This window comes from Hirundo rustica, chromosome 18 (genome assembly GCF_015227805.2).
Source record: "Hirundo rustica isolate bHirRus1 chromosome 18, bHirRus1.pri.v3, whole genome shotgun sequence".
Taxonomy (NCBI): Eukaryota; Metazoa; Chordata; class Aves; order Passeriformes; family Hirundinidae; genus Hirundo; species Hirundo rustica.
In genome coordinates, this window is record NC_053467.1 from 5,346,221 (window position 1) to 5,360,980 (window position 14,760).

At 51.8% G+C, this 14,760-nt stretch overlaps 1 protein-coding gene across 16 annotated transcripts in view; it reads left to right on the forward strand.

Moving 5' to 3' along the window:
• The first annotated feature begins 467 nt into the window (after positions 1-467).
• The window catches only part of CACNA1G (calcium voltage-gated channel subunit alpha1 G), a 142,555-nt gene continuing 128,262 nt past the window's right edge, over positions 468-14,760 (forward strand). For 14 of the 16 annotated variants that reach the window (XM_040081343.2, XM_040081353.2, XM_040081354.2 and 11 more), the window contains exon 1: positions 468-747. In XM_040081343.2, the coding sequence (XP_039937277.1) occupies positions 506-747 (242 nt within the window). In that variant the 5' untranslated portion in view covers positions 468-505. The remainder of the gene's footprint in view (positions 748-14,760) is intronic. The other 2 variants (XM_040081355.2, XM_040081350.2) reach the window with 1 other exon arrangement.

Here is a 14,760-nt window from a genome sequence, read left to right on the forward strand (position 1 = left end):
GCGGGGGGAGGAGGAGCCGGGACTTGAAGTTGGAGTGAGGGATCCAGCTGTGCGGAGCGCTCGACTCGGCGCGGCCGCCGCGGGAGCATCCTCCGCCGCCGCCCGTCCCCGGGGCGCCTGGCAGCATCCCCCCGCCCCGGGCAGATGTTGGGGAGCAAAGGGGACGGGAAGAGCCGCTAAGGGCGGCCCGCCCCGCCGGTGGGGGCCAGCACCGGCAGCGGGGGCCACCCCTCCGCCGCCTCCCCGCCCGCGACTCGGCCGGCTCGGGCCCCCGAACGCACGGCGAGGAGGAGCTACGGAGCCCGCAGACGGCAGGGCAGGACGAAGGGGGCGGCCCGGCCCCGGCGGGGGGCGAGACGGTGGTTCGCCCCGCCATGCCAGCCCGGCGCTGAAGCCGCCCCGCCGCAGCCCCCAGCCCCCCGGCCCCGCCATGGCCGCGCCGCTCTAGGCGTCCCACCGGCTAGCTCCGCGTCGCCCCGGCTCCCCCGGGGCCGCCGGCCGGAGGATGGACGAAGATGGACCGCGAGCGGCCGAGGAGGATCCGGAGCCGGGCAGAACCAAGACTTTCATCCGCCTTAATGACCTGTCCGGGGCCGGGGGCCACCCGGGGCCAGGGGCCAGGGAGGCGGGCAGCGGCGACTCGGAGGCAGAGGCGCTGCCCTACCCGGCGCTGGCTCCCGTCGTCTTTTTCTACCTGAGCCAGGAGAGCCGCCCGCGGAACTGGTGCCTCCGGCTGGTCTGTAACCCGTATCCTTTGCAGGTGTTCGGAGGCGAGGTAAGCCCCAAGGGGCCCCCACGCCGCCGGAGCGGCCGGCAGGGCGGGAGACACCTCCCGTCTGGAGCCCGCCGGGTTATGGGGAAGGAGCCGGGGTTTGGGAGGACCCGTCTCCCGCCGTCCCCGGCGTACCGGGGGACACCCGCCGATGCTGGCCCTCTCCCCGGTGTCCGCCCGGGAAGTTTTCCGGGCTGTTGCAGGGGCTTGGCGGTCCACGTCGTGGTGCGGGGCTCCCCTGTCCCGGCCGCCCCGCCGCGGGCTTCAGCGCTCCGTTCCACAGGGATTCGGAGGGGAAACTGCTGGGGACCATCCTCCCCGGGGATCGACCGTGTCCGGTCCCGCTCCCCTGACACACTGGGAGACCCTAACCCCAGTCTCTTGCCTTGCGGCTCGGTTCTTCCTTCCTGACCCCGTTTCTTGCCCATTTTAGGCTCCCTGATCCCTTCCCTGAGGGTTTGCGAGACGGGTGCAGTTTGGAGGGAGGTGGAGGTTTTGAGGGGTTGGGTTGCTGCCCAGCTCCAGGGTCCCTAAATAATTCAGGGTGCTTGCGGCCCGTCGAAGGGCCTGTTCTCTGCAGTCCCCCGGGGGATGCTTCTTGCTTGGACGGGTTGGGGCAGGGTGGGTGACATGGTCCCGGGTGTGCATTGGCCAAAGGCAACTGTTTGTCAGATCCTGGGGTGAGCCATGACCCCCCAAAGGCTTCTGATCTCCTTCCAAGCTCCCTATCTGCTCTGGAACAGGCCGAGCTGCTTTAGTCAAGTTTAAGCTTTCAAAAGAAGGAGAGAACAAAAAAGAAATAGAGGAGACAATAGAAAAATTTCTTCTTTCCACAGTCTTGGTGTCTTTAAAGCTTCCCTTTGGAGTTGAGTTGCAACGAGCACATGGCTTGTAGCATTCCTTATTTTACCATCCCCAAAATCCAGTTTCGTTTATTATTTGCAGAAACAAAACCCCAAAATGAAATAAAGTGAAGCGATGTGGCTTCCATCAGGGGGGCTGGTGCAGGAGAGGCAGCTGCTCTCTGGGAAGTTCCCGCATCCACACTGTGCTGCTGGCGCAAGAGGTAGGCGAGTAGGTCTGGGCAGCAGCCCCACATCTGGAGGGGGAGAGGCTGTGCAGCAGCAGGGAGGACATGTTACATGACACAGAGGACCAGAATACCCTGTGCTAGTCCTTCTCCACTCCCGGTGTGTGGGAACTGTTAGGGATTACATCTCGGTTGAGGTTGATGTGCTTGGGAAGAGTGGTGAGGGTCTGCTGGAGTTGTGAATATTGTTTTACTTGAGCTTCAGCAATGATTTCTCTGATAAACAGGCTGCCTTCTCTTCTAAAATGTCCCCCAGGAGAGAAAAATCCAAGATTTCTCTTCCCAGTTATGAATACTCTCAACCACTTCTCCACAGATCTCTTTCAGACCAGCTAAGCAGTTCAAAGCTGCCTTTATTTAAACATCTTAGGAAATATCACAACTTTGTGAAGCCTTCTGTTTTGGAAAGAAATATTAACGACAGGCTGCAAGTCAGTGTGTTCTTGTTGCCTACTATGACTAATAATATTTAAATAATATTTATGATTGCTGGTTTAAATATGTTTCCAAGTACCTCTGTTTTCTCTGGGTTTTTTTTGTTTGTTGGTTTGGTTTTTTGGTTGTTGTTGTTTTGGTTTTTTTCCCCCCAATTTTTAATCTTTGAAATCATGTTTTGAATCTGATGTTAACACCTGCGTGTTTTTGTGTTTTCAGTAAAATCCTCCACCCCAGTAGTGGCTTGAAATGTGCTTTCTCCTATGTGGCTGCAAAAACAAGCTGATTAACTTTTGTCCTTGGAAAATTAGTGGTATTGTGGGAACCTGCAAACACCACTGTGAGCCAGGGATGAGCATTAAGCGCATTCCCACTAGCTGGGATTTTTGTTGCAAAATTTTCACTTGTTACTGACAGAGAAAGGATTGTGCTGGAAGTCCTGGGGCCACGAGAGTGATGCTGTGGATCTTTGAGTCATGTGGCTGCATGCAGCTGTTTGTTTTCAGGGTCACTGACCCGGAATTGGGGGAGTTTATTTTAAAACAACACAAAAGCCCCCTAAAAAGCAATTCAGCTTTCAGATGAGAGGAAGGCAGTAGTTACTTTGGTACCTGCACTGTGTCCCATCACTTGCTGGGCTGTTCAGCAGGGCACAGTCTTGCTCATCCCTCCAGTGCTGGAGCTGAGCCTGCTCTTGTTTGTATTTATTACCTTTAGGTTTTTTTCTTTAGTGTGGTGGTCCTTCTCAGGCTGTAATGTTCTAGGATTCATGCCCCAGTGTTAAAACCATGTAATCATGTTTCTGGGAAGTCTTTGTTGCCACCAGCTGCCCTGCAGAAGAGTGATAGTGCATTGGCTGACATGGCTGGTGAATCCTGTCCCGGCTCCAGGGAGCTTGGAGCTTTCACTGCCTTCTGCTGCTCTCTCAGGTGGATTTTACCTTTCTGCATTGTCTCCTGCAGAAACTGTATGGGAGGACTCTGGTTTGAGCTGTGCTTGTGGAGATGCAGAGCCTGGGGCTTTTCCAGGCAGATTTGTGGTGCTCTAATCTGACTGATAAAATTTACTGTTGATGGGGCATTAGGAGGATGTGCAAGACCCACTCTTGCCCAGGAAGGACAGTTTGTACCCCTGAAGTGCAGCAGGAACTCCTAGGATTCTGCTCTATATCCCTGTCCATGCAGTTTGTGTGACTGTGGTACCTGTGGCCGGGTTAGAGGAGGGTGATGGTTGAGGTGATGAGTATCCAGCAGGAATGCCAAGTCCTGTTGAGGTGTTTTTTTAGGGTTTTCTTCCATGTTTCTGCCTAGAGCATCCTCTGCCTAGACCAGGGAGCTTTTTCTCTTGCTGTCTGGAGCAGAGATATGGGGTACTGTGTTTCGCTCCTGCTCTTCCTCTCCCTTAGGGCTGGAAAGAGGTCATGAAGTTTGTCCTGATCCAGAAATTTTCCAGAGCCTGAAACCTTGGGATTTTTAATTCTAAACATGTACCAGATGGCCAACCTGTCTCCCCCCTCCACTCCATTGTCTTCTTTGAGTGAAAACCTCTCTGGGAGCCAAAGAGGACCTGAGGGGACCGATGACAGCCTGCATATTCCTGGTGGCTCTGGGGTGGAAGATTCTTCCCTGGGTGGAAACTGCCTGGGTCAAGAGGCAAGAAGGAGCAGGGACAAGTTTAGTGGTCACAGTGCTGGACCCACAGGCTCAGAGATGGGAAGGGCTGTGGCACATGCAGGGTGTCCTGGTGTGCACGCTGGTGAGGCCATGAGAGGAGAAACAGGAGTGTCTGAGGGGGATAAAAGAGGAGGCAAGCTGGTTACTTGACTTTCACTTGTAGAATGAAAGAACCATGAAGGGTGGGAAGATGAAAGGCTGTATCAGGGTCTGTGCGAGGCCGCTTCTCTGATCAGAGACAAGAAACGAGGCTATTTCTTGAGAGCTGTGGAGTGATTGAAGAGCAGGGATGGAGAAAGTGGGGAGGATGCTACCACTTGGCATTAAGAACTCTGAATAGAGAAATAACAGTGTAACTGAAAGAGCCTGTGATATCTATTGTAGTACTGAAAACTGCCTCATCCCCCATGCCTGCTTGCCTGCAGAGCGCAGCTGCCTGGAGAGCAGCACGCAACAACGGGGCGCTACAAAAACCTGCTGGAAGGTGCCATTCCTGGGGAGACATACCCAAATTGGCTGCAGTCCTGGTTTTTCTTCCTGGTTTGGAGGGCGAAGGGCAGCTCTGCAGATTCCCTCTCTGGAAAGGGGAGATTTGGGTGGCACTGGGAGGAGTGCTCCCATCCTTCCTGGCTGCTCTGTGGCAGTCCCTGGGATTTGGGTTTTGGGAACGGCTTTGGCAAAGAAATGTTCCTTGATCCGGTCACAGAAACCAGCCCTGCTTTCTGTCTGCAATAAAATAGAGAGGACTCTTCCAGCAGGTGCCTCCCCAGCAGGGAGAGGTGGGTGACCAAGGCTGGGTCCTGGGGAGATGCTGATTGCCCCCAAATCCTGTTGGAAGTTGCAGATGCCCAGACACCTCCAGGAATGGGTCTGGAATCACCATGGCTTCATGCCAAGGTGTAGCTGAGATCGGCACCAGGCTGGCTCACAGGATGGCTGGAGTTGCTGTGCTAGAGCTTGGCTCTTTATGGAAGGCAGTGCTGGCCCCACTGAGGGCACACTCAGCCCCTGCTGAGCTCACTCTGTGCCCTGGTCTGTGTGGGAACCACTCTGTGCTGGTCTGGCTGGATCCAGCTCTTCAGGAGGGGCATGTCTGACTGCACCAGAGCCAGGACCTTTCTGCCTGGTGGGGTGAGACCCGAGGCTGCTGAGCTGTGCTGTGGTTTGGGCACCCCAGCCCCAGCAGTGCCACTCAGTACCCTTTCTCATGCGAATGCCTGAGGTGAAGGCAATGGGCAACTGGAACCCCTGACACCCTGTGGGAGACTGGGGTGTCCTCACTGCCTCCTCAGCCGTGTCAGCTCATGGGGAGAGCCAGACACAGCTTGTGCTGCTCTTTGAAGAGTTCAGTGTGATGCAGGGTTAAAAATATTTTTTTGTTGTTATCAAAAGAATGTGTTTTTTGGGGCAAGTGCATGTGGTATCCTCTGTACACCTCTGTACATTTGTTTGAGCCTCACTTCTGATTTTAACAAAGCAAAATGCTTTGATTAGACAGGTCAGACCTGAAACTGATCTCGTTTTCATTTAAAAACCCCACAAAGGAGCCAGAATCCATTTGCTTCACCTGTGTCTGGTCCATCCCAGGGCACCTGAGCTTGTTTCTCTCCCGTGACCCAGTTTGCCAGCTGGTGCCTCCCACCCCTCCCTGGACAGACAGAATTTCTCCCACTGTGGCTGAACCTCTGCTGTCTCTGTGTCCCTTCCCTGGCTCCTGGGGAGAAAAGAAACCTGACTTGTCTGGCTGATGCCCGGCCAAGGGGTCTCCCACAGACCCTTGGCCCTCCTGGCTGGCACAGAGCATCCTGCTGCTCCCAGGGCAGGTGCTGGCATCTCCCTGGGTTCACTTCAGCTTCTGCGCGATGATCTCGACCCATGATCTTTTAGCAAGGGCAGGACGGGGGTGCTGTGGTTATTTCCCTCCTCCCAGGAGACAAATAACTGCAAATCCTCTTCCCTGCTGTTTACAAACCTTCCGGGAGCTCAGCGGGAGCAGCAGGCGGTGCTTGCTTCCCAGAGCTGGGCGCAGTGGCCAGCATTCCTCTCTTCCCTGCCTCCCTGAAAGAGCCAGAAGCAGCGTGATCCTAATCTAGGTGACACCTCATCTCACCAGCGATCTCTGGACCCATCCATCGCCCAGCCGTGAAGGCAGCCAGGCGCTTCCTTTGCTCCCTGCGTGTGGATGTGTTTTTTTAGGATTCTTTTGCGAATTCCCCCTTCCAGGCTGTTGTGTCACATCTGGAAGTTTGTGTAGGAGTTTATCCAAGTGCTGGAGTACAGTGCAGCTTTTTCTCATTTAAAAATCATAGGCTGGCATTTTGAAGCGGGCTGGGGTGGAGTGGGGGCTTGGGGGGAGGGAAGGGGAGAGGGAAGCTGTCTGCCAAAAAGGAGACTGGAGCAGAGGAATCGTAATGACTTCCAGAAGTTTTCTTTCTTTTTTCCTTTCTTGCTTTCCCTCCCTCTCTCCCGGCTCAGAGACAAAAGGCTCGGCCTCATGCAGCTCGTGGTTATGTCATCCCGGCCGGGAGGGGTGGCCCCGTCCTGCCCGGGGATCCCGCGCTGCTCGGGGACAGCTCTGCTTCGGCTCCTCGTAGGAAATCCGGAACACTTTGCTCCCATGTGGCGTGGGGGAGCGTCTCTGGAGACTTGCTTGGTATCGGTTCACAGAATATTCTGAGCTGGAAGGGACACACCGGGATCAGGAGTCCGGCTCTTAAGTGAATGGCCCGTATGGAGCTGCTTTTCACCTGCGGCCAGGAGGCCGGGCAGCGTGGCTGGGAGGAGATCCTGCCTGTGCCCCGGCCCCCGTGCCCAGGGCAGGACGGGCACACAGGCGCCTGGGGATTTGGGATGGGCTTGCACCACCCCAGCTGCCACTCATCCACGGGGCCGATGTGTCTCCCATCAGATTCCCTGCTTTTGTGTTCTCTGCCCTGTTCAGTAGTGTGGGCTGTTGGAGCCAGTCTGGAAATGCCCAGGATTTTATGATGCACAGAAAATTTTCTGCTTTCTTTTCACCCCACACCCCCTGCAGAAGCTTTGGCGTCGTGCTGAAAAATGCTGCTTTCTCATTTTTATTTTAAACTCTTTTTTTTTCTTCCCATTTTGAAAAGACCAAGTTTCAGATTACCCCAAGCTCCCTGCCCAGGTTTCTCTCAACTCTCTCTTTTTTTTTTTTTTTTTTTTTTTTCCTACTGTTTTGCTGGAAGGGAACAAAATCTTTGGCCAAAATGAACCTCCCTGATGGCTTTTTCACTTGGATCATGAAATACTTTTCCTTTGGCAGAGGACCCATGGGGAGCCTTTGCCCCTGGCAGCTTTGCTGACTGGGAGTAGAGTCTGAGGGAGTGGGGATGTCCTTGGGGAACTGTGGAAGGAGCATCTAGAGTCAGGTTGGGAGAACTTTGAAGCTTCACTGTGGTTTGGAGAGGGTTGAATTTCCTAGTTAATTAGGAGGCCTAAGTGTTTCTGGGTTTGTTATGAGGCCAGATCGTCGCTTTCCCTTCCCCGGTGCCTTGGCTGTCTGCTGAGCAACCTAGATGTGAAATGTTCCCTTTGGATGGTGATGCACGCAGAGGTTTCCCCCAGCCTGGGTTCATTTGGCTTTGGCTTTCTCCAGCCTTGGCCTCTCACCCAGGAATCTGGCCTGGTGCTAAGAAATAAAACAAAACCAAAAAAAAAAATAACAACCCAGAAAAAAAACCCCAAAACCAAACAAACAAGAAAAAAAAAAAAAAAAAAAAAAAAAAAAAAAAAAAAAAAAAAAACACCAAAAAAACCAAGGGGGAGGGAGGAAATTCTTATAGTTTTATATAACAAAATGGGTAACAACTGGTCGTGCTTTGGGATGCTCTCACATCTGCTTCCTACCAAAGCCCCAGCAAGGAAGCTTTGAGCAGATGGAAAAAACACATTTTTCAGCCTGAATATTTGCTTTGAGACTTGCTCTCTGTGCTGGCTGCCGTGGTGCTGGTTAGTGCCTTACGGGGAAGGGGCTGTTGAGGTGCCAGGAGCAGCACCCCGTGCCTGAGGTGAGGTGCAGGTCCTGGAAGGAACTGCGGCCGTGTGCACGTGCGTGGGACCGGGACGTGCCCGTGACTCAGCCCTCAGAAGTTCATCGGTTTAGTCACAAGTAGATGGAAATTGTCTGTTGGTTTGGATCCCGTGCCTAAAATGTTTCGGTTGGGAATTTTAGCATGTTTCCTAGGTGCAAGAGACTGGCGGCTGTTTGGGGCTTTTTTTTGTCACCTATGTAATCCCAGTTTTCTCTCTCTCTCTGCTACGATGCAAAATCCAAGGGAGAGGGCAGGAGAGGGCTTGAAAATGGGAACAAAATGCTAAACAGGTGATGACTGAGAGCTGGGAACTTGGCACAGATGAATTTATAAAGAAAAGGGGATTTATTTACTGTAATCTAGGTGCTAGCCCCACACTTACAGGGTTCCCGGTGCAAAGCATGCTTACATTTATCTCTAATTTGGTTCTCTTCCAAGAGGTTTCCCTCAGTGCATCCCTGAACCAGCTTCAAGGTGCTCCCTAACCCTGGGGGCTGAAGGCAAACCCACAGCAGCAGTGGAGCTGGGCAAGGGGACTTAGAGATTCACCCACCATGGCAACCCAGCCACCCCCCCGAGGAGGGTTGTGCCTCCAGGATTTCCTGTGATTCATACCTTAATCAGGTCAGGTTTTGCAGTCCCTCCTGCGTTACTGACCGCCTCTGTGCTCCCTCACGAGATGCTGGTGCCCAGAGCAGCCCAATGCAGAGCCCTCCCCTGCCCAGATGGCAAAAAGGGTTTGTTAATGATTTGTTAATTCAATTAGAAAGTGCTCATTAACCCATGGCAAGGCTGAAGCTGCCTTCTGGAGGGCAGGGATCACCCCCTTGCCTTCCACCCTGTTGCCAAAACATTTATTTGGTGTTAAGCTGCCAGCCACTCTATGCAAATAAAGATGTTAATCATGAATAAGGTTCATTTTTAACTCTGGGTTGAGACTAGATTTGGGAAGAACCCTGCTCTGGGGAAGGGAGAAGGTGGTAGGAGTTCTGCTGTCGGTGGGTGTGCAACTGCCAGGGCCGGGTTGGCTGGATCCTGTGTAAAGGAACAAATGTCTCTGCTCCTGTTTGGCCCCAGGGCCTGTAGGAATAAAATGTTCGTTCTGTGTGTGAATGAGGCTTCTAAGTGCATTTGATAGCTGCTCTTTAACCAGCCTCCTCCGCATCAGTGCTAGCTGCTAATAACACAAATCCCAGGTCTGGGCTGGTGGTCCCTGTGCCTGTGGTGGATGCAAAATGTGTTTAATTTGGGACCCATCATGTCTAGATAGCCAGTCTGTAGCAATTCCACCTTAATGGGAAAAAACAAACTCCAGTAAGAATGACAAATAATGGAGTCCTCTGATGCTCCATTGAATTAATGTTTATCCAGGCAGATAGGGAGGAAAGGAATTAAATTAATATCTGACTTGTAACTGCTACTGTATGTGATTATTGACTTATCTTGCTTTGGAGGGCCATAAATATGTCTCAGGATATACCCCTGAGACCATAATCTGCTCAGGATCACTGTGCAGGTCTGTCTCTGATGTTCTTTCAGAGATTCATCCTGACATCTAGGGTCAAAAATCCAGATTCTTCTGACAAAGGGCCCAGCCATGTGCGGAGGGGAATGTGAGAGAGAGCATATATGGAGAGCATACAACATAAATCTTGAAGGTCTCTGCCTCATATAAATTGCTTTATTGTTTGTGATTCATGGCTGGCTCAGCACTGGAAGGTGTGAAGCTTGATTCAACTTAAAGGAGAGGTGCAGGTGAAACTTCTTGGCTCTGGAATTGGGATGGATTACAGCTGGAGCCTCATAATCTTATCTAATGCTTTTTTTCCTGTGCTGGGATTTTGTGCCCCTTAGGCAGTTGGTTGGGGGTTAAAGATGGCTTGGGAAGATAAGATACATGCCCCTCAGTAGCCCTGACCCAGGGCTTTGGGTATCCATAAGCCTGGGGAGAGAGGTGAGCTTTTTCCTTTCAGCCTTTGATGTTGCATGGATGCTCCTGTTGATGACCCAGTGGATGTGGGCTGACCCAGGCATCCCAAGCCATGCTGGCCATGGGGGTGACACAGGGCATTTCACAGCTCAGTGTGCTCGGTGTCCTGGGGCTTTGTACCCACACAGGTATGGTGCACATAGGGTCAGCAGCTTGGGAAATTGCTGGATGGCGGCAGCAAGGGCCAAGCTGTTCTGTCATGGTCCCCTCGTGAAGCTGAGCTGGAGAATCCCTGTGTGGCTGAGCTGTGGCAGGATGTCCTTCCTCTAGCTGAGATAGATGTTTCTACCTCTTGGGCTCTGTTTTATGCAGGGGATAACTCACTGCCTGTGTGACACCCCTTTCAGCAGTGTATGTTCACCCGTTCTCTGGCACAGCCCGTGTTAGTGCAGGAATCTCCAGGCCATGAATGGTGCTCTGAGTCCTTAACTCTCCTCTTCCTCTCACCCATTGTTTCATGGCCCTGCTGCCTGGATGGGGCATTGCTGTGGTGAGGGTATTTTTCAGGATGCTTCTGTTATATCCTTGCATCCTGTCCCTTAGGATGGTGCACATCCTGCCCCACAGCAGCCCCCTCCAGACACCAACATGCTGTTCCCATGGGAGCAATTTCCCCTGCTGTGGGCAAATCATGGCTGCTTCTTCAGAAACTGCTCATAGCAGCAGTACAGGAGAATCCTGTCTTTTTCCAGGAAAAGAAGAGCAGAGGAGCCCAAGGCCAGCACGGGGTACCCGCAGTGAGGGTGGAGACACTTCTGCCTTCATCTCAGTAAATGGGCTCTGGCTTCTCCAGCAGCGGATGTTCACATCTCAGCTGGGTTCTGGGCTTGGCTTTGTTCTGGGCTTTGTTTTCTCTTTTCTCGTAGTTCCATGAAGTCGTGCTGTCTCAGCTCTGGGAGCTCAGAGGGTTGAGCAAGTGAGGGTCAAGCTGCAGATCTTGTGAACTGAGGGACAAAAGGAAAATGCTTTGCAGTGCCTCCCCATCCCCCCCCCCCCACCCCCCCCCAAAAAAAGTCTCCCATTTTCATCTGCTGAACACCTTGATTTTTTTTCACCTCTTTTTTTTTTTTTTTTTTTTTTTTTACTATTGCCTGGATTTTGCATGGGGGGTGGGCTGGAGGTTGTGGTGGTGGGGGGAGGTGTGCACTGAATCTATTCAAGGAGTTGTGATCTCTGCATTTCATTTTGCAGTTCAGCTGGAAAGATCTCGTTTCCAAATACACCCACACACAGGCACAGCAAGAGAGGAGAGCGCAGGAGAGGGAGGGAGCTACTCAAGGGGGATGGGGCAGCATGGGCAGGGCTGGGAGCTGTGGCATGGGCACTGGGAGCCTTGGCAAATGTGACTGGGAATGCCCCATAGCCTTTATCTGAGGGCAGGAGATGCCTCTGCCCTGTATCTCAAGGCTATGCAGGTGCTTGACTGCCCTGTGTCTGGCTGCTTAGTCCAGAGTAAAGAGGGCTTGAGAGGAGCAAGAGAGACCTTGCCCCAAACCTGGCAGTGGCCCTAAGAGCATCTGGGGTGACTCCAAGTCTGTTTTAGCAAGTCTGTTTTAGAATTGTTCACTGTGTGTGTGTGTACATACACATGTTCCCACCACGGACTGAGCAGAGCCTAGGACATGGCTGCACTGGGGTGCTTTTGCAATGGAAGAAGAGCAAAGGCACAGAAAGAAGTCACAAAACTCCTCTCCCAGTGACCTTCAGGCCAAAATTATCTTGTTTCCAAAGATAAGCCAGTGCTGGAGTGATTCCTTTATTCTGTAACTCCCTATCCACACTGTCTCCCTCCACAGCCTTCCTTGCTAGCTGGGTCCTGACTCCAGCTCTTGGGTTCTGAAGGAGCTAGCGGTAGGGTGGATGTATCCTGCATCTTCCAGTGCTGTCAGGGATGGAGTTAGTGGAAAGCAAATGAACCTTCATGCTGGTGGGCATCTAAACCTGCAGCAGAGGATAAAAGTGGGGTTTTGGAGAGACACCTCAGTCTGCCTAAGCTGGGAGCTGACAGCAACCTTTCCTCTACGTCAGCATGCTGGGGCAATGTGGGGGCAGTTACCTGAGCCCCCTAATCTGGGTCCTTGCCTGGCTTCAGGGCTTTGGAGCAGCTTGAGGCGCTGAGGTATGGCCACAGGTACCTGCACTCCCACCCAGCTTCCCCTCAGGCCCCTTGGGTGGATGCTGGTGGTGTGTCTCAAGCTCAGCCCCCGCACACCAAGTCCTTCCATCACCCCTTCGGGCCACTGTGTGATTTTTTCCATCGCTCTGAAGCAGCTGAGCTCATACAACAATATTTTCTGGGCCAACACCGCTCCTTTTTGAAGTTCCTTTTTTTTACTATTCCTCAAGCTCTGTATCCTCAGGCATGAAACACAACACCCCTTGGCACTGGAGGCTTTTCCCAGCTCTGTAGCTTTGGTTATCCCCCGCATCCTGCTGCCAGGTGAAACCACAGAGCTGCTGCTGGTGGATGCCATAACCTCCCTAACCCATCACAAAGCTTAAAAGGTGGTAAAATAGGATCCTTTGGCCACCTTGGCATGCCGTAGCATGCTGCCAGTGGAAAGGCAGCCGCCGGAGCGTGCTCGAGGCCGTGTTTGTCTTAGCCAGTGGCCACAACTGGAGCTGGGGCTCTGCCAAGCAGTGAAAATGCCAAAGCAATGAGTTTATCCCACGATGTTTGATTTGTGGTCACGGTGGAAGCCGGGTCGGGAGTGACAGTGGAGGTTGCAGCAGAAAAGAGCAATTTCAAGACAGTCACAAAAACATCTCATGGTGCTACAAGTCAGAATTTTCTCCTTTGTTTTTCCTCCCCCGCTACTGGCCATGCTGGCGGCGAGGTGAAGTTTATGGGAGAAATAGTGCGGTTCTGGGAAATATTTTGCCTCACTTGTATTGTTGAATTTTATTTTCTTTTTCTGGCAACAGATGAAGGAAATGGGAACACAAGCAGCTTGGCCGGTGGGGTATTGGTCCAGAATCAGCCTGGGCAGAGAGAGGCTGCTTTGCTGGGGACAGAAAATACTCGAAAGCGGATGGGGTTTTCATTGTTTTCATTCCTCTCCCTTTCTGTCCCTGTACTCAGCTGGCTCTTAGGATGCTGTTAAACGAGGGATGAACACATCCTGCTGTTAAGGCAAGGATGTGCGTTGATGCTCCTGGCCTCCCGTGTGTTTTCACTGATTAAAATCTTAAATTCTTCCATTTTTTATAAGATTTTGGGTTTCTGTGCTGAGCTGGAAAATCTCTATGGCAACAGCTACAGGCAACTTTTCTCTGCAACCCTTTTTGTGGTTTTTTTGAAGGACGGGGGGAAGAGGATAACTGTCTGGTGCTGGAGCATCAATAATTACTTGAATACCCCAAATATTTGGGGTGGTGAGTGCTGAGAGAGAAATGGAATTGAAATATAGAATTGTTTCATGCTCATGCAGCCAACCACCTGGGCCCTCACTGGACTCCTCTCCCCTCTGCTAATTATAGTATTTTTTGACTGTGGAGAGTGCAGAGTCCCATCCACCCCCACCTCCATCCCACCCCAAGGCCAGTGGCTTCCCACTTGTGTCTGTCATTTCTGGAGGAGTTTAGAGCCATTCTTGGAGCATTTTGTAGCAGCATTTCAAGGCACAATTAAAACCTGAGCCTTTTAGGAAAAAAATGCAGCATGTAATAGAAAGGAAACCAGCTGGGCTAGATTGAAGCATAATAGGTTTGGGGAGTAATTTTTAGAATCCTATACTGTAGGTTTTTCTAGAAAGATACTATACAATTTAATAACATGTTATATTCCTATATGTTATATTTAAATCATCCTATAGTATTGTGTAGGAGGAATCTAATTTTCCACTGCAGGGTAATATACCTTTCTATAGGTTTTTGGCTGTGGTGTGCGGTTTTTTTTTTGTTGTTGTTGGTTTTTTTGTTTTTTTTTTTTAATTTTGGTCCATTGGAGTTAAATGAAAAAATTACATCCTTCCTAGAAAATCTAACAGAATGATGAGAAAATAATACCCTTAATTTAGTTAATAGAGCATGTGAGTATTTTCCATAAGGGTTTATATAGCTGCATAAAACCCTATTTAGGGCCTTTTGGGGAGGTGATTTGAGATAGGCTGGAGATGGGTTCAGATGCTGTCCTGGCCAAGCAGCGTGGGGGCTCTGAAATGGGACCTAGGACTGTCTAAAGGGGAAAAAAATAAGAATAAATAAAAGCCAGGATTTTCTTGCATCTCTATTTCCACTCCTAGGATGCAGTTAGAGATGATGGAGGGGTAGGTGCAGGGCTGTGGCATGAACTGCTGGAGCAGGGTGAGACATGGGGCTGGAGAAAGGAGCTCTCCATGCTTGGAAAAATGGGCTTTGGAGGTAGCGGGCAGGGGCTGTGCCACCCCGTGTGGCTGTTTGCAGCAGGCTGAGGGAGGCAGGAGGGCGGTCCACAGGAGAGCGGATGATGCTCGTCTGTATTTTGCAGCACTGCCTTGTCTGTAGGGGCTGAGTTCTGTGGCGTTTTGCCTGGTGACACATGGATTTGGCCATCCCAAATCCACCCTGCAAAGTAGAGCAAAGATTCTTTGTGCTGTGCTGGTGGGCAGGTGTGACAGGGTTCTGTTGCCAGATGGCAGCTGGGCCTTTCTGAGTGCTCATCCTGTTTTGTAGGGTCTGTGTCAGCTGTAACCACACCAGCAAAAGCCTGTGGCTGGGATGCTTTCCCCACTTATGGAGAAGGCACCCCATGGACTGGGGCATGT